The sequence below is a fragment of the Dasypus novemcinctus genome, chromosome 21, assembly GCF_030445035.2.
Source record: "Dasypus novemcinctus isolate mDasNov1 chromosome 21, mDasNov1.1.hap2, whole genome shotgun sequence".
NCBI classification, from domain to species: Eukaryota; Metazoa; Chordata; class Mammalia; order Cingulata; family Dasypodidae; genus Dasypus; species Dasypus novemcinctus.
In genome coordinates this window covers 17526750-17549406 of record NC_080693.1, presented here as the reverse complement: position 1 = coordinate 17549406, position 22657 = coordinate 17526750, and the positions used below count along the sequence as shown (strand labels likewise).

Here is a 22657-nt window from a genome sequence, read left to right as displayed (position 1 = left end):
ATGAGTGTCATAGAATAGAAAGCCCAGAAATAGAAATATATAGGCACTTGTTTTATGACTAAGAAGGCAGGGGAAAGAGGGCTGAAATAACTGAATATCCAAAGAGTGGGAAAAAAATAAAAGGAACTAGACTCTTGTCTCATCTGATAAGAAAAATCTTTCAGGTAGATTTAAGACCTAAAAATGAAAGGCAAAACTATACATAAATAATCTTTATTTTTATTTATTTTTTAAAGATTTATTTTATTTATTTATTCTCTCCACCCCTTGCTGCTTGCACTTGCTGTCTGCTCTCTGCATCTAATTGCTGCGCATTCTTCTGTGTCTGCTCATCTTCTCTTCTCGCCTTGTCCCGGGAACCAATCCTGGGAACTTCTGATGTGGAAGAAAGGTGCTCAATCAATTGGGTCAGCTCAGCTTTGTGGTTTGTTATGTGTCTCATTGTCTTTTTCTCTGTGTCTCTTTTATGTTGTATCATCTCGTTGCATCAGCTCACTGCATGGGCCAGGTCTCCACGTGAGACTGCTCGCTGCACGGATCAGTTAGCCTTTATAAGGAGGCCCCGGGAACGAAACCTGGGACCCTCCATATGGTAGATAGGAGCCCAATCACTTGAGCCATATCCACTTCCTAAAAACTTTTTAAAGGATACTACAAGATAATATCTTTATAACTTTAAGGTAGGGAAGGATATCTTAAACATGTCATAGAAAGCATTAACCACAAAGGAAACAGCGACAAATTCTACAAGGATTGTTGTACATCAAAAGACAGGGAAAGATGAGCCTTAAACTGGAAGAAGATATTTGCAACATAAATGTGAACAAAGGATGAGTATCCAGTAAACATAAGGAACTGTTATGAATCAATAAGAAAAGGATAAACAGAAAAACGGGCAAAAAAAAAAACTGAACAAGAATTTCATAAAAGACACAAATGGCTCTAAAACACACTTCATTAGTTATCAGGAAAATACAATGAGGTTTTATTTAATACCCCTCTGGGATTCCAAAGAATGACAATACTAAATGCTGGTGAAGATTTTTTTTTTTTTTTTTTTTTGAGATACCAGGGACAAGGTACTGAATCCGGGACCTCATATGTGGGAAGCTGGTACTCAACCACTGAGCCATATCAGCTACCCTGATTTGGCTTTTTTTGCTTTTTTTGCTTGTTGTTTGTTTTTGTTTTTTCAGGAGCACTGGGAACAGAACCCAGGAACTCTCATGTGGGAGGAGAATTTTTAAGAAGGGATATTCTCATATCCTGCTGAAGAAAGTATAAATTAGTACAACCACTTTGGAAAATAGTTTGTTACTCCTACCTAGCAATCCACTACTAAGAATATACCTTTAAAAATCTCCTGCAAATTGGGAAGTGGAATGTGGCTCAAGAAATTGAGTTCCCACCTGCATAATGGGAGGTCCTGGGTTCAGTTCCTGTGCCTCCTGGAGAAGGAGAGCTGGCATGATGGGCAAGCACGGCAAGCTGATACAGCAAGATGATGCAACAAAGAAACACAAAGAGGAAAGACAATGAGAGACACAACAAATAAGGGAGCTGAGATGGTTTAGGTGATTGAGCACCTCTCTCCCACAGGGGAGGTTTGGTTCCCGGTGCCTCCTAAAGAGAAGATGAACAGACATAGAGAACAGACAGTAAATGGACACAGAAAGCAGATAGTGACCACAAAACAATGGGGGGGGGGAATTAAATCAGTAAAGTTTAAAAATAGAGAACTGAACACTTTCGTAAAAAAAAAATCTCCTGCACTGGCACCAGGAGACATGTTCAAGAATGTCTATGATAATATTCTCTGAAAGATTGAAAATGGAGAAGCAGTGCAAATGTCCATCAACAAAAGAATAAATGAATTATAATACATTGATCTAATAAAATACTACAGCTCACTGACAAGTCGCTGAACTCCAGAGCCATCTGCCATGACCGTAGAACCTGTGTGTCTCTGTAGTCCTCAGGAGACCAGTACCTGGGGTTGTATCTACTTTGGCTGTCTCTGAGACATGCTGAAGCATGCCTAAGTGTGACCCTCTGATGACCTCCCGACTCTTTTTTGAAGACTCTTAGCCATATAAACTCATTTGTCTTTACCATTTCCCCCTTTTATTCAAGGTCTTTTTCTAGTTGCATCACCAGTTAGTGATTGGTAGTAATCCCTTGGCGCCAAGGAGGCTCATCCCCAGAAGTCATGTCCCACACTGGGGGGAAGGTAATGCATTTACATGCTGAGTTTGGCTTACAGAGTGGCCACATTTGAGCAACACGGAGGCTCTCAGGGGGTAACTCATAGGCACTTTGCAGCTCTAGGCCTACTTCAAATTTCAGGCACACAGGCTCATAAGCATAGTCATCAGTATCAGGGGCTCATCATTAGATCATCCTTCTTCACTGCTCTTTCTTTGTCCTTGCACGTGGGGGATTTTTGCTGTTCCATTGGGGAATGTGACAGAGCTCCTCTGGCTAGGAACTCAGCATGTTACTGAGTGTCATGGAGTTGGACTCAGATGTGACTTCTCTACACATGCCTTTTCTGTCACTTTTACTGAAACTGTGGATGGTGGGGGGTTGGTATATACTCAGGAGACTTGAATCTCTGGACCAGCCATGTGACAGCTGGGCCCTGAGCCTCAGCAGAGTTGCAATTCCTACTCTCCACTTCATTGGACTTACCCAAGTCAGCTAACAGGGAGGTGAAGATGGTCAACCATCACACCAGGGAACCGAGAGTGCCTACAACTGCAAGCAGGAGAATCTCATCCATCAACCATGTGGGATCTAAGTCCCCCTTCAATATACAGGTGGAGTGGACATCACTATCCCAGGGTCCACAGGATGGAGGAATAAATTATGAAATAGAGTGGACTTACTGGTATTCTACTATAGAACTATTGTGACTAGTAATGGAAGAAACTGTAGCATTGATATGGAGAAAGTGGCCACAGTAGTTGTTGAGGGCAGGAAGAAGAGATGTGATGTGGGCATTTTCAGGACTTGGAGTTGTCCTAAATGATATTGCAGGGACAGTTGCTAGACATTATATATCCTGCCATAACCCACTGAAGGTACTGGGGGAGAGTGTAAACTACAATGTAAACTATTATCAATGTGGTGCAGCAGTGCTCTAAAATGTATTCACTAAGTGCAATGAATGTGCCACAATGATGAAAGAGGTTGTTGATGTGGGAGGAGTGGGTGGGTGGGGTGTGGGGTATATGGGAACCTCTTATATTTTTAATGTAATATTTTATGTGATCTATGTATCTTCAAAAAATGCAATTAAAAAAATAAAAACTATTTTAACTTGAAAAAAAAACTATAACTCAGTGAAAATTAATGACTGCTACCTACTTCAAATGAGTTACTCTCAAAAACACAGTTCAGTGGAAGAATCAAGTCAAGGACAAAATTTTCAAATATGATTCCATTTATATTAAGTTTAAAAATGGGCAAAATAATCAATGCTGAGAAATACATAGGCAGGTGGTAAAAACTATAAAGAATTGCAAGGGAATAATAAGCTTAAAATATTGGATAACATTACCTCTGGAAGGAAGAAAGAAGCAATAAGGGAAGGGCACAGATGGGGCTTTAGGGAAAGGTGATGTTCCAGTTCTTGAGTCCATGAATGCTTATTATATTGTTAAAAACATATGTTCAGTCAATCCTCATTAGTCATAGCTTCCATATTTGTGAATTCACCTAATCACTGCAATTTATTCTTAACTCCAAAATCAATGCACTTATATGAGTGTGCACAGGATGGCAGAAATTTGAGTTGCCTAATGTGCACATTCCAAGCTGAGGTCGAACAAGGTGACACTCTCATATTGTAATAAAGTGTCCTTTTAACCTTATATTTAGTTCAATTTTTGCACTAAAAATTGGCAATTTCACTGTTTAAAATGGCCCCCAAGTGTGGCGCTGAAGTGCTATCTAGTGTTCCTTAGCACAAGAAGGCTGTGATGTGCCTTATGGAGAAAATATATGTATCACATAAGCTTCTTTCAGGTCTGAGTTATAGTGCTCTTAGCAAAAGGAGATTGTGTATTGATTGGTTGATGAAAGCATGACAAGAGGCTCACAGGAACCTAACCTTATATTTTCCCTAGAAGTAATGGTTCAGTATTTAATGATTCAGTGTTCACAGTGACTTCTTAGAACACAAGTACCAGGAATAATGAGAATCAGTTCTATGTGTACCTTTTTTAAACACTGTTTTAGATCTATACTTTATGTCATATCCACAAAAACTACTTTTCCCTGAAGGACTCAATAAAAAGAAATATAAATTATTTCTTCATCCAAGAATGCTGAAAAAGAAACATTTTCTGATTCAGCCTTCAACTAGAAAATACTCATAATTGTTATAAATCTCATAATTGTTATAAATCTGTCTCATTCAAAGCTTAAGCATTGTACAAATTGTTGGTTTTAACAATTTTTTAAAAATGAGCTACTCTAGAAATCAATGTCATTAAGAATACCTTTTTAATAAATAAAAAGTGGAAAACCTACGCCTGCTTCTTCCACAAATTGACTTCAGGCCCTGGGTGGGATGGGGGCCCATGATATTCAAAAGCCACTCACCTGATGCTCAGGTCATAACTCCCACTCAGGATAAAGTTCTCCTCCTCGCACAGGATAAGGGCTCGGATGCTCCCAGCATGCCCTCGGAACTCAATGGGTAACTGTTTAATTTGTATGATGTCCAGAAGGTGGATCTTCCGATTTGATGACACAGCTATCCTATCTCCCCCAGAATAGTGGATGACTCTGTTTTGGTCCCACCTGAGTTACCAGGAAAAAAGGATTATCCACGAAAGAAGAGAATACATCCTTCCCAGAACTTACTCTGCACTATAGCATTCTCCTACAGGAGTAGTGTAATGGAAACTTCTGGGCCTTCCAATAAAGAAGGTAGCAGAAGGCAAGGCCAATTTTTAATAATCCCTGAGGGGTGTCCACAAAGATGCCAGCTGTCATAGCCCATGCACAAAATCTGGATATGAACTCTATTATTTGCCTGAATGTTTCATTGGTCATAGGACCCAACCCAGATTTTGTAGGTGCCACTTGTTTGTTACCACACTGAGATTCTTCTTCGATCATTGGTTATAAGCCATCCTGCATCATTTGTTTCTACAAGGCATTAATTATGCTTATGAACAGTCCAGTCAAGTCCTTTCCACAAGAGATAACGGTGAGAAGGACTTTGCAATGGGGCCAAAGGATAGATTTCTTAAACAGTGGTTCCTGGAGAATCTGGGTTCTGCCATCAGTGTGTCTTGAATCAAACTTATTAGCTCTTCATTGTAGCCTTTTTTGCCCCCACTTCATTCTAAGTCAAATTAATTATATAATTTCTAATTTGTGTTCCATAACACTTTGCACACACACACCCCTTGATCACGGCTTTTCTTACATTCTGTATGAATTATTTGTGGCTTTTAAAAAAACTCTCTCTCTCCTAGTGTATCAAGAGTACTTCAAGGGCAGGGTCCATGCCAACCTAATTATATCCCCAACAAAATGCTCATGATTGGCATTGAACATATAACAGCTAAAAGAGACTGAACCACACTCACCAAGGTATGGATGTACTCAAAACATGCTTCTAGAAAACACCTGAGCAGGAATACAATAGCTGCCTCTCTTTTGATGTGTCTAAAAGTCCATTGATCCTTGTTTGAACCTTATTTATTTTCCAAAAACTGCATTGGACAGCACATGTGCTCTGTGAGCTACTAATAGATGTTCTTGGAAAACCCCTGCCTGGTCTGATAGGTTTAAGAAAATAAGGTTAAACATACTTAAATAGGCTCATTTCACACAGGATGCCTCAGAGAATTTGATTTGCTAATGAATGCTAAGTCCCCAAGAGAGAATAGAGTCCCATAGGAAAGAATAGAGTATATGTTATTTCTCAAATTTGATCATGGAAAACTTCTCACATGGAAAATCTCAGGGAAACAGTTGGAATCTCTACATGCACTGCATATCCCACCAATTTACCTATTTCCTCCATCTCTCCCTCCCTTTTTCCCTCCCTCCCTCCCTTCTTTCTTTCCACTTCTTCCTTATCGATAGCCCATGAGCATATATTAGGTTCAAAGTCCTATACTAGTAGATACCATGGTAACTACGAAAATGAATACGATGTGAACCTTGTGCTCAGTGAGCTTATTGACAGGTTAGTTGATCTAACTTGCCAATCATAGGATTGCTAGTTAGTAGGCAGAATATGAACAGGGTGACCAAATAATCTGCTGGAACTTGTAATTGTGAAAGGGACACTAACATGTATACCCTGGAGTCACAGAGCAAAATGGTATTGTTCCAGATAAATGGGATGTCTATTTACCCTAAACAAGAGGAAGGATTCTTGATATCTCTGTCCTCATTTCACTTGTCATATCTAGAATTTAATATTTTCTCTTCGAAAGAGCACCCACTCCCAAACTATCCATCAAAATCCAACTCTGCCTTTACCCCAATCTGCTCTGTTTTCCCTCCTTTGGGGCTATTCTGGAGACGCAATTTGGTAGTAAGAGTCATGACCAAAAATATAGTAGAGAAGGCATTCATAAAGCCCCGTGGATAAAGAGAGAAGCCCTGGGTCTAACGAACAGCAGATGGTTGATTATTAAAGGGTCTTCTTATGTTCTATACAAATGATGTCACACTAGGCGATCATTATAAATGCAGTTTTCATATTTAACATAGATATCCACAGTGTTTTGCTAGAGTGGGTTATAGATACATCTGTATATGACTCCATTTCTATTTTAAATGTGTTTGTACATGCATTAAAGCAGAGGTTCTTAACAAGGGGTCTGTGAGCTTGAATTTAAATGCAAAAAAACTCTTGTGGGGACGAGTTGGTGTGAGTGTGATGTATTTATTAAATGATACATAGTATTGTGTGGACTTAGGAAGGGGTCTGTGGTTTTCACCTGACTGGCACAGGGGTCCATTAAACAAAAAAGGTTAAGAACCCTTGCATTAGAGGTTCTCCTTACGGCATATCCAAATGACGTCATACTATGCAATCATTAGACATACAATTTTCACATTTTAACATGGAAAGACATCCACAGTATTTTGCTGGGGTGAGTTATTGACAAATATGTATCGTATGACTCCATTTCTATTTTAAATGTTTATATATGCATAAAAATTGTAGAAGGAGATACATCAGTATTGACAATGGTTACCTCTTGAAGATTAGATGATAGGAGATTTTTGCTTTTCTGTATACCTTACCTGGAATTTAGGGGTTTTTTTTCCAATAGGTGCATACTACTTCTAAAATTAGAATAAAACAAAAAAGTGGGTTTTTTTAAAAGAAGGATTTCATGCATGCAAGTCGTGCAAAAGTTTATTGGCCTGTATAGCCAAAATTTATAAGAGAAAAGTGTCTGTCATCTGCTGCTGAGTACAGGACAAAATCAAGGACCTATTCTCCAAAGGTTGTCTCATGTGAGTTTGGGTTTGGGGCTTGGGGTGAGGGGAGGATTGCCCTCTCTCACAAGAAAACAAGGGTCAGGGGGATTCTAGGATGCCAGTGATGGTCCTGAAGACCTGGGTCCTGACCCCAATACCTACGTGTCAGAAAGAATCCGGATATTGTAGGACCCACAGAAGACATTTCTCTCCTCCATCTGGACCTGCAGTGTCTCCTGGTTCTGGTATGCGGTCCACAGGTTGTAGTCAGTCTAACAAGGGAACACTTGGAGTCAAAGTACTGCAACAACTTGACCCGGGGCCCAGGCGTACATTGCACTAGAGTTTGGGGGGTGGGCATGAGTTCTCTCATCAGGCTGGAGCTACCGCTATGTGGTGTGCGGGGGAGAGACCCATGAACTACTAAAGTGAGCTAGCAAATGTGCAGACAAGAGTGCACAATTCTTCTTTCACCTCTTAGAATTTTCTATCTCAGATGTCTGATTCCATGAACTTTCAGTGCTGAATTCCCAATGTCTCTGATGGCACAACATCTCTTAAAAAAAAAAAAAAAAAAGCCCGCAAAATAAAGCCACGCATGTCCTTTGGCTATTTCGCTGGCGTCAGGGCTTTCACCATTATATATTCGTCTGTGGAAGTATGGCTACACACTCTACCCATCTGCTTTTCAACATTTTCATACACCTGCAACCTTAATTTGTCCTTACAGTTGCCTAACAAAGGAGATCACTTGTCCCACAAAGTATTCTCACTATTTTTCAAATGATGTATCTGGGACCCAGACAGAGGGAAGTAATTTTAATCAGGTCTCAACAGGAGACCCTTCCCTTCCTTTCACTCTTTTCTCCCTCCCTCTTTCTTCCCTCCCTTCCTTCCTTCCTCCCACCTGCCCTTCCTTGCTTCCTTCCTTTCTCCCTCCCTCCCTCTCTTTTCCTGTTCTCCTTCTTCTCTTCCTTCTTCCATCACATACATTCTGAGCAGCTGTGGTATACCAGACATTGGTATAGGTGACTAAGCCAGGACTCCCAGTTCCACTCTTCTTCTCAATAATACTCTCTCCCCTCAAAGAGCAGGAAATAACAACCATTCCCTATCAAGAAAGTAAAACCCAAGTGAGTTTATCACGGGTGAAAAGACAACTCCAAGATCATGTCAACATCTGCGCATCCTCCTGGGACTTCTCCTAAGTCTCCTGCCCAACCTTCGCCTACGCCTCTCTGCCCTTAGACTCTTCCTCAGGATGTCCTCATTCCTCAGCTCACTCTTCTTAATCTTTAACCAAGTGGTGATGGATACCTAGAAGTCTCTCTGTAGCAGAATTGGTCAACCTGCCTTCTTCCCTTCAGTATCCAAACAGCTCCAATATCCCAGCTTGAATTAAATGAGGCTTCCCTGGTTTGTGGCTGCCTAGGTTGAAATTCCTTGGCCCTTGCTCATCTCCTAAGTTTTGAGAGCCTTAGAAGCCACATGGTGGAATCACTGGGAGCATAAATTCCTGGGTTCAAATCCCAGCTCTGCCATTAACCAGCTATAAGAACTTGGGCAAGTTTTTTAACATCATAACCTTCATTTCCACATTCAGAAAATGAAAGTGCCCACTTGACCTATGGTGAAGACCAAGAAAATGATGTATAAATGATATAGAAAGCCCTTGATGCCATGCCTGCCATACTGTTTGAACTCCTCAAAGAGCACGCATTGCCACATCATTCCTCAGAAGCACTCACTTCCACCTGTTTCTAGCAGACCCCATAACTGCTTAGTCTTGCTGTTGGCTAGTCTCCACACTGCTTTACCTCTTTCACTTGTCCCTTTCCTTAAATGATAAATTCTTAGAATGTCAAAGACTCTCCTTTCTGTCAGCCAATTCCTAACTACATACCCCAAGAAAGAGGAAGGGTGTTAGTTTTGTTAAACTTAAAAGAGCAATAGACTTGGAGTTAGCAGGTCTGGGTTTGACCTGTGTCTTGTCACTTAACTAGCAGTGAGACCTTAAAGACTCAGAGCCTCAGTTTCTTCATCTGTAGAATGAGCGAACAGACCATGACAGAGGTCAAATATTGCAGGTCAGATGAGGTCCATGAATGTATTTTCTTTGGCCCACATGGTGTTAAAAAATGCTTTTATTCATTGTCAGCATTCAAGAAAGCAAGACATTTCACGTGATAGTACAGATTTCTATCTTCTCTTGAAAGTTTGGATGGTCTGGAGGTCGGGGCCACAGTCTCACAGGGCAGTAAGTACAAGAGCTGAGAAGCAGCTGGCCCTTTCAGATGGGCAGAAAACTCTCCAGCTCATCATGGTCCCCACCATTCTCCATTGCTCACATCCAGCCCACCTCACTCACACCCACCTCACCCCACTCATTTTTGGAACCCACCTGGTCCCTACAGAGTCAGGTGAACTAGATGGTTTGACAGGATGCTTCTGTTTCTAAAATCCTAATTATATCCCACAACTTCCTTATGGGAAGCTACAATCAGACCATCCCTCATTCAATATTCTTTTGGGGCCAACTGGATAGACTTTAAAATACAAGAACCTTGAGCAGAGAGGAGAAGGCAGGAAATGGAAAAAAGAAGGCAGGGGTCACATGCTTTTAGGAATGACCACCATGCCTGGAGGGGCAGAACATAGTGACGAAAGAATCTTCCCTTTACTCTTTTTCATTATTACTCAAGTACTGGTGGGGAGGTCTACAGTTAAGTGACTCTCCCCTCCCATCCTAGAACCAGAATGAACCTGGAAGTAACAGGTGGGAAGCCTTAATTCAGGTTAGGCCCTGGACATTCTGGACCAGCATCGGCCCTTCCCTCATGCCCCTCTCATTCCTCAGACTCTTGTAGCCTCTAGTGTCATGGGCTGACTCATGCCAATGAAAAGGAATGATTGCTGACATAGCTCCTGACCTCTGATCTCTCCACTAGAAGACTCAATAGCATGGACACAGATGTAGACTTAAAGTAAGGAAGGACATTGAGGGACAATCAAATCAATCTACCCATTGTACAGATGAGGAAATTATGGCTCAAGGAGAGGAAGCAACTGGCTTAAGGCCACACATTTGGTCAACCGACAGCACAGCAGAAGTCCAGTGTCACTTTGGGAATGTTGCCACCCTCGACCTGAGGGCTACGTCTGGACTTCAGCCTCCAGAGGCCAAGCAAATCGTGGCACTCCCAGACACTTGCCCCAGATGCCACTAGAACCTACCTTTGTCCTCAGTCTCCATTTCTGGCTTTTCACACGCATGCGCTTCCCATCATCTGCCATTTTAGGCACTGGGATAGAAAGCTTGTTCGCGTAAGTAGGATCTAATCCCCTTGTGTAGGACCCCTAAGGAAAAACAAAAAAACAAAACCACAGAAAGTGGCTACTCTTGGGTCCTCCTACCTACAGGAAGGGGAAATCGCTAGTTTGTGGCAAGATCTGAAAGCTGGGTAAACTCTGGCTAATCTAAGGAACACAAGCCTGGGGCTGGCTGGTTATGCCAGCAGAGTGTGCAATGGAAATCCAGGACAGTGAATACCAAATGTCTGGAGGGACACCAGCAAAAGAAGGCCAGCAATTCCCAGCTTTCCAGACTGATCTGCCTCATAGTTACCTGCTTGTTCTCATCCTCTGTCATCTACCTCTGCTGGGAAAAATCCAAGCTACTGAAAATCCACTGATTAGGGTCTAACTTCAGGCAAGAAACAGAGAAGTAAGTAGAAATGGTGGAGCTGACCACTAGGAGGGGAAAGTTGCATTTTAACCTAAAATTACTCTTTGTGGACATGTAAATGTCTGTGCATCAGATTGCCTAGGCTGCAATATAGTTCTCAGGAGACAAAACCTCTGCTTTGTGAGGTTTCAGAGATTCTGCTTCTCTGTTCCTGAGAGTTTTGCATACGTGTTGTCCCTGCTAGAACTGCACTGACAGTGGGAGAATGAAAGGTAATGAATGGGGAGACCAGAAAAGAAGGAAGGGATTGCTTGAATCTGAGATACAGCAAACGTGAGCAGCAGGGGGCCAGCTATGGTTCCACCAGGGAGACCGAGAGGCCGGAAATGATGCTGATCTAGGGATCATCCCCTTCCAGATAGGAAGTACCTGGAGGAGGGCAATTTGGTTCTGAATGGACGTGTGTATTGAGTGGTCCGTCTTGACCTGCTGTGCCAGGGCGGCCCAGTGCCGGCTCACAGAGGCACACCTGCTCAGGGAGATTTTATCCAGCATACCTGAAAAAAACAAAAGAGGGGCCCAGGAACCTCAGCACTGGCCCAAATGGGAGCTCTCTTGAGGGAGCCCCCAACACACCCCAGCATACTCAGAATGTGCTTGGAGAGGTGGATGGGTAGGTGGCGGATGAAGTCCCGGCATTTGCTGAAGCCAGAAGACAGGTCTGTGATGGCCTTCAGGTCAACCAACAGATCCAAGGGAGCGCCAACTGCCCTGGACAAGTATGCTTTTTGGGAAAACAGCCTGTTCATCTCGGAGATACACTGGAGCGAACTCTTCCATTGTCTGTCTAGAGAGGAGCCAGAGAAAACGTGCATTGTTGGGTTGGCTCCGTGGTAACTCCAGGCCAAGAGAGAGGCCTTACCAAAAGCTTTCTCCCAAAATTAAAGTCATCAGCGTTTACCCTCGGGTCATTGGATTATTGTCATTTCTTACACCACGTAAGACTAGAATACAACCTCCCCCCCACACACTGAACCTAACATAGAAGTACTTCTCAGCCTTCGCAGCTCGAGGAGATAGACACCCATAGTATCCAAATCTACACTGCTCAGGGGAAGAGGCGTGATGTCTGGAATTTCCTTTAAAATACCCACCCCCCCTCCCCCCCAAAAAAATGTTTAAGCTATTTAGATGGAAGTCAGTGAATGAAATAAGGTTGGTACAATGTCAAGAATTGCTGAAGCTGGGTGATAGATGCTCGGGGTGCATACTAGACTCTTTCTTCTACTTTTAAAATCAAATTTCCCATATAAAAAGTTGTGGGTTTTTTCACCCTTATTTCCTATAATTATTTCAGGTAGGTGCCTTGCTTCAAAGCCTACTTAGGAAGGCCGTGAAGTCAGGCACCAACTTTCCCACTGGTTTTGTTTGCTTTTCAAAACCGAATCGATGCTGCAAAAATGGCCACGGGTGGATTGAATTCTAGAGGTGTCTCGGGCGACAGAACTTGGGGCTAGAGAGTGGATTGGGGTTTGTGGCAGAGGGAGATTTCAATGGAAACTCTTTAGTTTCCTTTCTTTTTTTTCTTTTCTTAATTAATTTCATTGAAATGTAATCATAAACCATATAATCCATCTAAAGTTTACAATCAACAGCATGAGGTACAATTAGAGTTTTGCATTCATCACTTCAATCAATATTAGAGCATTTTCATTACTCCAAAAAAGAAAAGAAGAGAAAAGAAAAAATCATAAGCCAAAACAAACGCAGAAAACCAGACCCCTTAGTCACCTCTCAATCTTGCTATCCTTCTCCTGCTGTGCATATCTGCTAAACTATTTCTATCTCTATAATTTTTTGTGTTTCCTTTTTGTATAGACAGAATCTAATAATATGTAGTACTTTTTGTCTAGTTTCTTTCATTTAGCATCCATCTTTTTTTACCATTGATGGAAGGTTATTAATATTTTACTATACACTACTGTTCATAGATTGCTTTGGTTGAATTTTTGCCCAAATATCACCTGATACTAACATCTTGTAACATTAATATACATTTGTTTTCTGATCTTCATTTCCATGTGTCTCTCATTGGCAATATGGTGAAGAGGTGAAAGCCTGGGCTTCAGGGTCACACTGACCAATTTTAAACTTTGCCTTCCCCCTTACCCACTGTGAGGATGCAACGAGGACATAAAAATCAAAGACCCCAACACGTTGCCAGTGCTCAGTGAATGTGAGTTCCCCAAATTTGCCAACCCTACATGCGACTGTCCTGCCAGCACCCCTAACTCCACTGGGACTTCCCAGTCGCACACAGATTGGCTTTCTTGTGAAGCACCGTCTTACCAGGTATGCTTCTCACGTTTCCAGGAAACCTTTCTTTTCCTGAGGCTTTTGACAAAGGGAAGGATGTTTTCCTGCTTCTAGCCACCCAATAAACATGTGAAGTACCAGACTTGGGACGACATTCCTTCTCAGGAAAGAAAAAGACATCTGTGGAGTCCTGGTTGAGCCCTGAAAAACAAAACACCAAGGATCATGAAGCAGGTGTAAAGAGGAAAAAGAAACGGGCGGAAGTGGCTTTATTTTTACTTGCTTTTAAATATACACACACAGACCAAACCAGTTATGTATGTTTTTATTTGGGGGTCTCTGAGTATCTCAGCAAAATCTCAGAAAGCCCTCTGGTAGACTTTGGAAGCCCATCCACAACACGAAACTTATATATATAAGCTCTATATATAAGGAGAGAGAGACAACTATGGGTGGGAGCTGGCAAGGGGATTGCTTTTCTGTGGCTCTTACTTGGCTTTCTTCAATGATATGAAGAACTGTCCTGCATCCAAATTAGAAAATTAACTTTTTAGGAGAGAATCTCCCCTAGGAAGAGGGGAGGGTTGCCACAACCTGTCACTGGACTTCTACAACTCTACTATAATTAGCTGATTCCTACAGTGGGTGCTGAGAGCCTTTGAATGGTGCACTTCATCTGTCTGCCTTCTTGGGAAGGGGGGCATTACAAAGTGAAAGATGCTCAGAAGGAGGGGTGGGGTGAGGGCAGTCCTGGTTCTCAAACACTTCTTGGGTGACCCCAGCCATGTCTCTTAGATTCCCTGGACTTTGGTTTCCTTGCCTATAAAATTAAGGAGTTGCTCGGGTTGATCGCTCTCTAATGTAACTTACAGTTCTGACACTCTAGAGTTTTGATTTCTTTTTTTCACCACTTCCTCATTCCAGATTCCCCTTCTTTTACATCCCCAAAGCTCCAAAGAAATGAGGTGCATATATGGAGATCTAATTGTCCCCCACATCATCTAGCTTTAACATACTTTTCAAGTCCATTCATCTACAAATATGACCCCAAGCCCAGGAATCATTGGCATGAGCATTTCCCACCTTAAGAGTTCAAACTCTGAAAGTCTTCCATCTGACTGCCGCCTCCCAGCCTTGTTTCACCATGGACCTTCTGCTCCTCGCCCCCTCCCTAATCTCTAAGTCCTTCTGGTTTCTTTGGGCACCGTGATCCAGCTGCCCAAATACTTCCAAGATGCTCTCACCTAGTTGCCTAGGCCAGAGGTTCTCAAAGTGTGGTCTCCAGTCCACATCAACATCCACTGAGAACTTGTTAGAAATGAAAATTCTCAGGCCACCTCAGCCCCCACCAAGCCAGAAGGCTCTGGGGGGTGGTAAGCACAGTGAACCTGGAACGTCGTGCATGTGAGGCAGGTGCTCAACCACCGAGCTACACCCACTCCGAAGGCAATCTGTGGTTTAACAAGCCCTGCAGGTGGTTCCAGTAGGAGTAAGGTTTGAGAACTGCAGCCCTAGACTTCCTTGACCCGCTAGCTATTTGCAGCCTGGATTAAAATCTACTTTTTGGCTTTGAATTTGTGCATAAGCAAGAAATGTGGTGGAATGAATGAATAAAGCCCTACATTTTGATCTCTTGGCCTGATTTCTTGCTGTGCAGCTTTTCAGGCAAGACAATATACTAGCTTCCCCCTACGTTCCTCCCAAGCCTGGTTCAATCCCTAAGGCAGGAACCACACGGATGTTAAGCAGTTAGAGACAGGAGATCAGCCTAAGGGAGGCAGAAATTCATTTTATGTGCTCAGCTGTTAAAGGCTCTGTACTCCTGAGGGCTCTAGAGACATCTAGACACATATGGCAAGGCAGACAACCCCAGGGAATTGGCACCCATTGGTGGACCTTACCTTGAAATATATGATACCCTATCTCCTGAGTTAGACTCATTTGTAATTTCCCTATACATGGTTCTTCTGCCCCTTTTACTTGAACCTGTATTTAGCACTATAGCTGTTATATATATGTCCCAAAGACTTAAATCTTTGGTCTGTTCATATGCCAGTTGAGCCCTGAATCTCAGCAGAGTTGCAGCCAACACCTACCTACCCTCCAGCTCACTGGACTCACCCAGGACAACTAACAAAAGGATGGTTGATGATGGATAATGCCCACCCCGAAAAACAGAGTGTCTACAACTGTAAGCAAGACACTTTCATCCATCTGTCCCAAGGATCTAAGCTCCCTCTCAATTGGAAGCAGAGTGGGCATCACCAGCCTCAAATGCTCAAGACTGAAGAGTGAACAAACATAAGGGGGAAATTCAACTATGGGCCAAAGTAGAGGTACTATTATTCTAGTAATGGAAGAACGTGTAACACTGATATAAAGGCAGTGGTCACCAGAGTTTCTGAGGGGAGGAAGAGGGAAGAATAAGTGAAGCATGGGGTATTTGGAATTGTTCTGCATGACATTGCAATGACGAATACAGGCCATTACACATTCTGGCAAACCTATAAAACTGTGCAGTGCAAACCATAATGAAAACTATAGTTCATGGTTAGTAGCCATGCTTCAATATGTGTTCATCGATTGTAACAAATGCATCACACTAATGAAAGAGGTTATTAGTAGGGGAAAATGTGAGGGGTGTTGGAGTATATGGGAATCCCTTATATTTTTGATATAACTTTTATATAATCTGAAACTTCTTTAAAAATAAATTGGGCATTTTGTGTTCTTTTAAAAAAAAAAAGAAAGCTCTATACTTCCTTCTGCACTTGGGCTTTTACAGTCTTTCTAGAAGGAAGTCACATTCAAAAATTCCTCCTTTGGCAAACAGGATCAGGTGTCAGGACAAAAACCCTATCCAGCATTGCGGAAAATCCCGCTCTACCTAAGCTTGTCCACACCTCCGGTTCCTACGGGCTCCTGCAGTCTTGCTTCCTGGTCTTGGGGGGCCCCGCTGCTCTCTCCCCGTGGCCTTGTTTACCTGAGATACTGATCTGCTCTCTCAGAAACAGGACTCTGACCACGTTGGCAGCAGTGAGCAGTAGCTTGGGCTCACACATCTGCAGCAGCAAGAGCGTGTAATTTGCCTTAGTCTGGTGGGTGCTGCTCCCAAACCAACACAAGATGTCCTTCATTTTCGGTTCTATTGTTTTGTCCAACATCTGGTTCAAAGAGGACTGCACGATCTTCCCTTCCCTCTGGCTGAGGTTGATGCGGGACCTGTGGTAGATGAAATCCTTCCCCTGTGTGGTCTGCAGGATATTCTGGAAATACTGTAACAAATATAAGCTATTTAACTGCTTCAGAATGCTCACCAGAAACCTCCTCTGTGAAATCTCACTGATCCTCCGGAACCACTCTTTGGTGGAGAAGACCTTCCAAGCTAGGACACACGTTTCGCACTTCTGGCACACAGGGACAGAATCGTTTCTCCTCTCACAGCGAAAATACGGAGCATTCTTGAGCCCTCGTTCCAGGTTTTCCATGATCCTGAGATGTCAAGTTCATTTTATCCTTGCCCGTTAGCAACTCCACCGGAAGCCCAAGGAACAGGAGAGACTGATAAATACCCCAATTGTGCCCTTTCTATCATAAACATCTCCCAGAGGAAAAATAAAATGCTGCGATGGATGGAAAGCTCATCTCTCCCAGAAACTGCCGGTAGAAGTCTGGCTTTTTGTACTGACCTCCCTGGAAACATGGCTTTACCATAAATCTCCTAAACCTGGCACTGCTTATGTGGAGGCCGTTGCTGTATATTCTGTAAGAGCTGGTCATCCCATTTCTAGAACATCAAGTATGGTGTTAGTCTAACTTAAGTAACATATGAATGCCTTTTGAGGGGAAAAAATATTATGGAACCTGGTATTGGGCCTCAATTGTTTTTACTGTTACAACCTTTAAATACTTACAAATATAAAATTAGATGTAAACTCCCTATGTTTGTAGTTTTTGGGTTATAAGGTGGCTTTCCAGATGATCCTTTATGTATATGTTCGTGTATGTATATGTATGTAGAATGTATATGAATAGATGTGTAATCAGTTAATTTGGGGGCTAATCCATTTACCCCCACAATGTAAAAACGAAATTACTTGTTCCCTGACTGTAGTTTTCTCTCTCCTCTCCTGTCTTTCTCTTGTGGATCCTGCTTTGTCTCAGCTCACTGGAGCCCAGGAAAAAGGAGGGAACTAGAAAGGGACTGACAGAAGAGGAGCTGGGTCAGAAGGACTGGAGGGGGGTATCCACCACCCTATTTGGGTGTCCAGAGCTGGGCCCTTTTGACCAGCTTAAGTGCTAGAAGAAGAAGAAAAAAGAATGTATCTATGACTATCCATGTACATGTATATATGTATATAGAATGAATATGTGTATACATGTATATGTAGATATATAATGTTCATATTCATTTCCTTAAATCATTATCAAAGTAAAAACAGAAATCTTTAATTAATTTAAACTATTTATCTGCTTCAGAATGCACAGAAACCTATGCAAGGAACCATGCCCTGATGGAGACATTGTCACTGGGCCTGAGGATATATGTGGGGTCTCCTAGCCACATGGCCACCCACATGTCTGGGCAGCAGTCCAGCTGAGCAGGTAAGAGTGTAGGGCCTGGAGTTGGACTCCTGGGTTCGAACCCCTGCCCAGCTGCTTCCTAGCTCTGTGCACGTGGGCAGGAACAGCCAGGTAATGGCTCCATTTCCTCAAATGTAAAGTGGTTCTGACTTCACGGACTTTCTGTGAGGATCACATGAGTACTATAGGTAAAGCTCTTAGAAGACTGCCTGGCACACGTTGCCCTGACAAACGCCAACTATTGCCCTATTGTCATCGTCGTCACCACTGATCACTGCCACGGACAGTCATAATCAATGCCTACTACCATATTTGTCCGTGTGTGTGCTTACATTGATATACATTTAAAGAAACATTGTGTTCGTGTGTGTGGTTTTTAAAAGAAAAATGATAGGAAAATGTAAGTCTGACTTGACTTGTGAGATGTTTACCTATGACCCTGGCTTCTCCTACCCCCCCTTCCAGAATGGCTCCCTCATCTGTCTGCTTGTTATCCACTTAGGGTGTCTATTCATTTTCTCTGCTCATTGTGTCTGCTTGTTGTCTGCTCATCTTCTTTAGAAAGAACCAGGAACTGAAGCCGGGATATCCCATGTGGGAGGTGGGAGCCCAGTTGCTTAAGCCACACCCTCTCCCTGCTCATTGTGTCCACTTTCTAGTCAGATCGTTGCATCAGCCCATTGCACCAGCTCATCTTCTTTAGAAACTGAACCCAGGATCTCCCATGTGGGAGGTGAGCATCTAACTGCTTCAGCCACATCTGCTCCCACCTGGCTTTTTTGATACTTGGATCTCTAAAGCTAAACTCAGGAGTACACATGACCCCTGGGCTAGTCCCCAGCAGAAGGCTCACTGCTGCAACAGGTTATGAACCAGAAAGAGATCTTGGTTTTCCTTGGTTCTCCCAGAAAGGGGCTTCTTGGGGATTCCAAACATTTTTAATAGCAAACTCTGTTTTCCAGCCATATCTTATACAAAAGTTCAACATGTAATACAAACAAAAGTGAGATCTGATTAGTACAAATTTTTGTTTTAAGTTCAAAAGTTCACTTGATAGCAAGTCAATAATTTAGAGCAATAGTGTTATTCTGATAAAGACACAACCCTTAAAACTGGTAAAGATGACAGATATTGCCTTATATCCAGAAAATTTAAATTAGAAATTGCTCCAGGGAACATTGAGTCCGTAGAAAATGGTTTAAAAATCACTGTCAAGTACTGCCATGTTTTAGGGTCTGCAAGCAATTTTCAAATGGTTACACACACACATGTGTATATATGAGTGCAAGAGAGCATGCAAATGTAACAAACTGTTAATACTTAGTGAATATGGGTGAAGAATACATGAATGTACCAATATTCATTGTTCTATTTTCTCAACTTTTCTGTAGGTTTGAAATTTTTCAAAATAACTAATAAAGACATACCGCTAAGTTGGAAAAAAAAATACTGTAATAGACTACTACCTAACAACAACAACCCAGCAGGTCATTGCAGCCAAATGCCCATGCAGATGTTGGGTAGCCTAGAAGAGAGCTTTGATGACACACTGAAATAACACTCCTATTTCAGAGCAAGGAGGATCAAACGCGGATTCAGACGCTGAGGAGCACTGCAGTCCTAAGCAAGCTGCTTGGCCTCCCGGAGCTTCGATCTCGCCATCTTACTGATGAGGGTGGAGGAGGTGAAGGCAGGTCATACCTACCTTTTCGGGTCATTGTAAGGACTGGATATCATGGATAAGACCAACTGTCCCTGCTGTCACTGTGGTGATTATTGCTTGATAAAAGCCAAAGGCTTGTGAGAGTGTGTGCGTCGCTAGTGCCCGCCTCTCCAGACCAGACAGACTTAGAGACAAGCAATGGAAACCACCACAGAGCTGGTTCGCAGGGGTAGCTGTGCATGGGTGGGGGGCTGAGGTGGGGATGGGGACCGTGAGATGGAGTCTAACAACTCCACCTCTTCCATCTGATGAGATCATCTGGAGAGGAGCGATGTGGGATTAACATCTAACCTATTGGGAAGGTTTGAGAGAAAGGAGCTTGGCGACCAACAAAGAGGTCCAAGGTAGAATGCTTGAATATATGATGGGGACACGCCAGCCCATAAGTGCTACAGGCTAAACCTGCTTTCAAGATTCAGCTCAATTAGGATGTTACTCTGAGAAGCTGATGTCCATCAAGGAAGTAGTTTGATCCACTAATCCAACTTTGATTTTACACTTGAAGACAGATGGTGGCCCAGTGGAGGAGCCTAGACATGGGGGGGTGGGGGGGAGTGGGGGGTGACGAGACACAAACTCTAATCCCATCTCTGCTTCGTTCTAACTGTGTGGCTTTGGACAAACTGTTTGAACCACGGGAAACCCCTTTCCCTATGGTCATCCCATCCCTGCTGGGTGAGGTGAGGTGGTGGGAATTGCATTAATTAACGTAGGGTGCGCACGGGGTTCCTTCCATACCCCCGCCCCTGCTCACGCGCACAGACACCTCACCTGGGCTTTTCGTCAGAACCAAACAGACTGTACCACGATGTCGCTCGTGGCTCACCTCCCGCCACCACCCCCTCCCGCACGCGCACACATGCGTGAGGCTCCTCAAACAGCAGGGCATGATGGCAACTGTGTCACCACACTCAGCACCTCCTCTTCCCTGCAGCTGCTGGGAGAGGGTGAGGAAGGGCAGCCTTGGGGGACGACACGGGTGGGGTGCTCCTGAGCGAGGGGGGGTGCTCCCCGCGTCCGTGGCTCCCCCTCTGTGGAACTGTGGCAGTGGAGCATGGGCCTCGTGCGGGGCTCAGGCTGGGAGTTTGGGGCCTTTGGGGTTTGGGAAAATGGCCTAGGAGGGGGGCAGTTTGAGAGAGCAGAGCATGAGATGACAGATGGGGCAGACATGTGGGGAGAGGGGGAGCAGCACGAGGGATACCCCGAGAGGAGGCAGGCAAATAGGTCTCTTCTGAGTCAGGACCGTGAGCCCAGTGAGGCCAAGAAGAACATCAAATAATCCCCAAGTGGCCAAGCTGTGACACGCAGCTCACCCGGAGCTCTCCTGCCAGCTCCTGGGGGTTCTTTTGGCCCCTCCCTATGCTTTACCGATGATCCTAATTATGCCACCTCCCAAGTCACCCCAAATCTCCACCTCCTTTCCCCTCCCTCCCACATGGCATGGAGAACACCAGAATGTGCCAACTGAACCCTGGGTCTGCATCTTGCCAGACCCTGCCCCAGAGCTTCTGAGGCCTCTCCCGGTTCCTGCTCTAGCTTCTTGCCTCCCTGTCACAACCCCCAGCCCTGCACCAGCCAGGCTGGATGTGGGAAAAAGATGCTGGTTTCAGAGTAGGAGGAGGTAGAAGGGAGTTGGCTTCTGCTGTGGAGCTGTGACATTCCCGCTAGATAATTCCCTTGTGGCTCTTGGCCTGTTGCCTTTCTATAAAGGTGAGGTCATAAGTCCACCTAAGTCACAGCCTGTGAGGGTCAGATAAATGGATGAATTTCAAAAGGCGCTTTATGGGAAGCAGATTTGGCTCAATGGCTAGAACGTCTGCCTACCACATGGGAGGTCCAGGGTTCAAACCCCGGGCCTTCTGACCCGTGTGATGAGCTGGCCCGTGTGCAGTGCTGATACACGCAAGGAGTGCTGTGCCACGCAGGGGTGCCCTCCGTGGAGGGGAGCCCCATGCACAAGGACTGTGCCCCGTAAGGAGAGCCGCCCAGCATGAAACAAAGTGCAGCCTGCCCAGGTGTGGTGCCGCACACACGGAGAGCTGACGCAGCAAGATGACGCAACAAAAAAGAAACACAAATTCCCATGCCGCTGACAAGAATGCAAGTGAACACAGACGAACATACAGCAAATGGACACAGAGAGCAGACAAAGGGGGGTGGGGAGGAGAAATAAATAAAAAATAAATCTTTAAAAAGAAAAGCAGAGAGTATCTTCAACTGCATGCAAGACAGTTCCATCCATCTGCCACATGGGATCTGAGTCCCCTCATTTAGAAGCAGAGTGGGCATCACCATCCTCAAATTCTCAAGAGGAAGAAACAAACATAATGGGGGGAATGCAACTATGGACCAAAGTAGACTTATTATTATTCTAGTCATGGAAAAGCTTGTAACTCTGATGTAAAGACAGTGGTTACCAGAGGCTCTGAGGGGAGGGAGGGGCAAGAATAGGTGTAACATGAGGCATTTTGGACACATTGGAATCATTCTACATGACATCGCAATGACAGATACAGGCCATTATACATTTTGTTAAAACCTATAAAATTGTGTAGTGCAAAGTGCAAAACATAATGTAAACAAGTAGCAGTGTTTCCATATGTTTCATCAATTGAGGGAAAATGTGAGAGGGGAAGAGGTGGGGTATATGTGAATCCCCTATATTTTTTATGTAACATGCATGTAATCTAAAGCGCCTTAAAAAATTTAAAAAATTATTTAAAATAATAATAATAAAAAAGAATCATTTAACATCCCTAGAAGCTGCTTCCATTTTTGCAAGTAATCCAGCTTCCTTACTGCAGCAAAACTTCAGTATCCCAAATGAACTGCTGTAATCTATAAACTTGACTTTGACTTGTCTTTCAACAGTATATACACATTCA

At 43.5% G+C, this 22657-nt stretch overlaps 1 protein-coding gene and 1 long non-coding RNA gene across 6 annotated transcripts in view; one reads left to right on the top strand and one right to left on the bottom strand.

Moving 5' to 3' along the window:
* The window catches only part of FBXW10B (F-box and WD repeat domain containing 10B), a 49754-nt gene extending 32559 nt beyond the window's left edge, over window positions 1-17195 (bottom strand). For 4 of the 5 annotated variants that reach the window (XM_004469012.4, XM_058283450.1, XM_004469014.5 and 1 more), the window contains exons 1-7: window positions 16449-17195; window positions 13499-13666; window positions 11796-11996; window positions 11579-11706; window positions 10699-10821; window positions 7627-7736; window positions 4609-4809 (exon numbers count right to left, since the gene is read on the bottom strand). In XM_004469012.4, the coding sequence (XP_004469069.1) occupies window positions 4609-4809; window positions 7627-7736; window positions 10699-10821; window positions 11579-11706; window positions 11796-11996; window positions 13499-13666; window positions 16449-16953 (1436 nt within the window). In that variant the 5' untranslated portion in view covers window positions 16954-17195. The remainder of the gene's footprint in view (window positions 1-4608; window positions 4810-7626; window positions 7737-10698; window positions 10822-11578; window positions 11707-11795; window positions 11997-13498; window positions 13667-16448) is intronic. The other variant, XM_071210310.1, reaches the window with a different exon arrangement.
* On the top strand, window positions 17142-22527 carry LOC139437126 (uncharacterized). Its single transcript, XR_011646779.1, has 3 exons — window positions 17142-17230; window positions 17945-18070; window positions 19441-22527. It is a non-coding gene; the product is annotated as an uncharacterized lncRNA (long non-coding RNA).
* The last annotated feature ends 130 nt before the right edge of the window (window positions 22528-22657 follow it).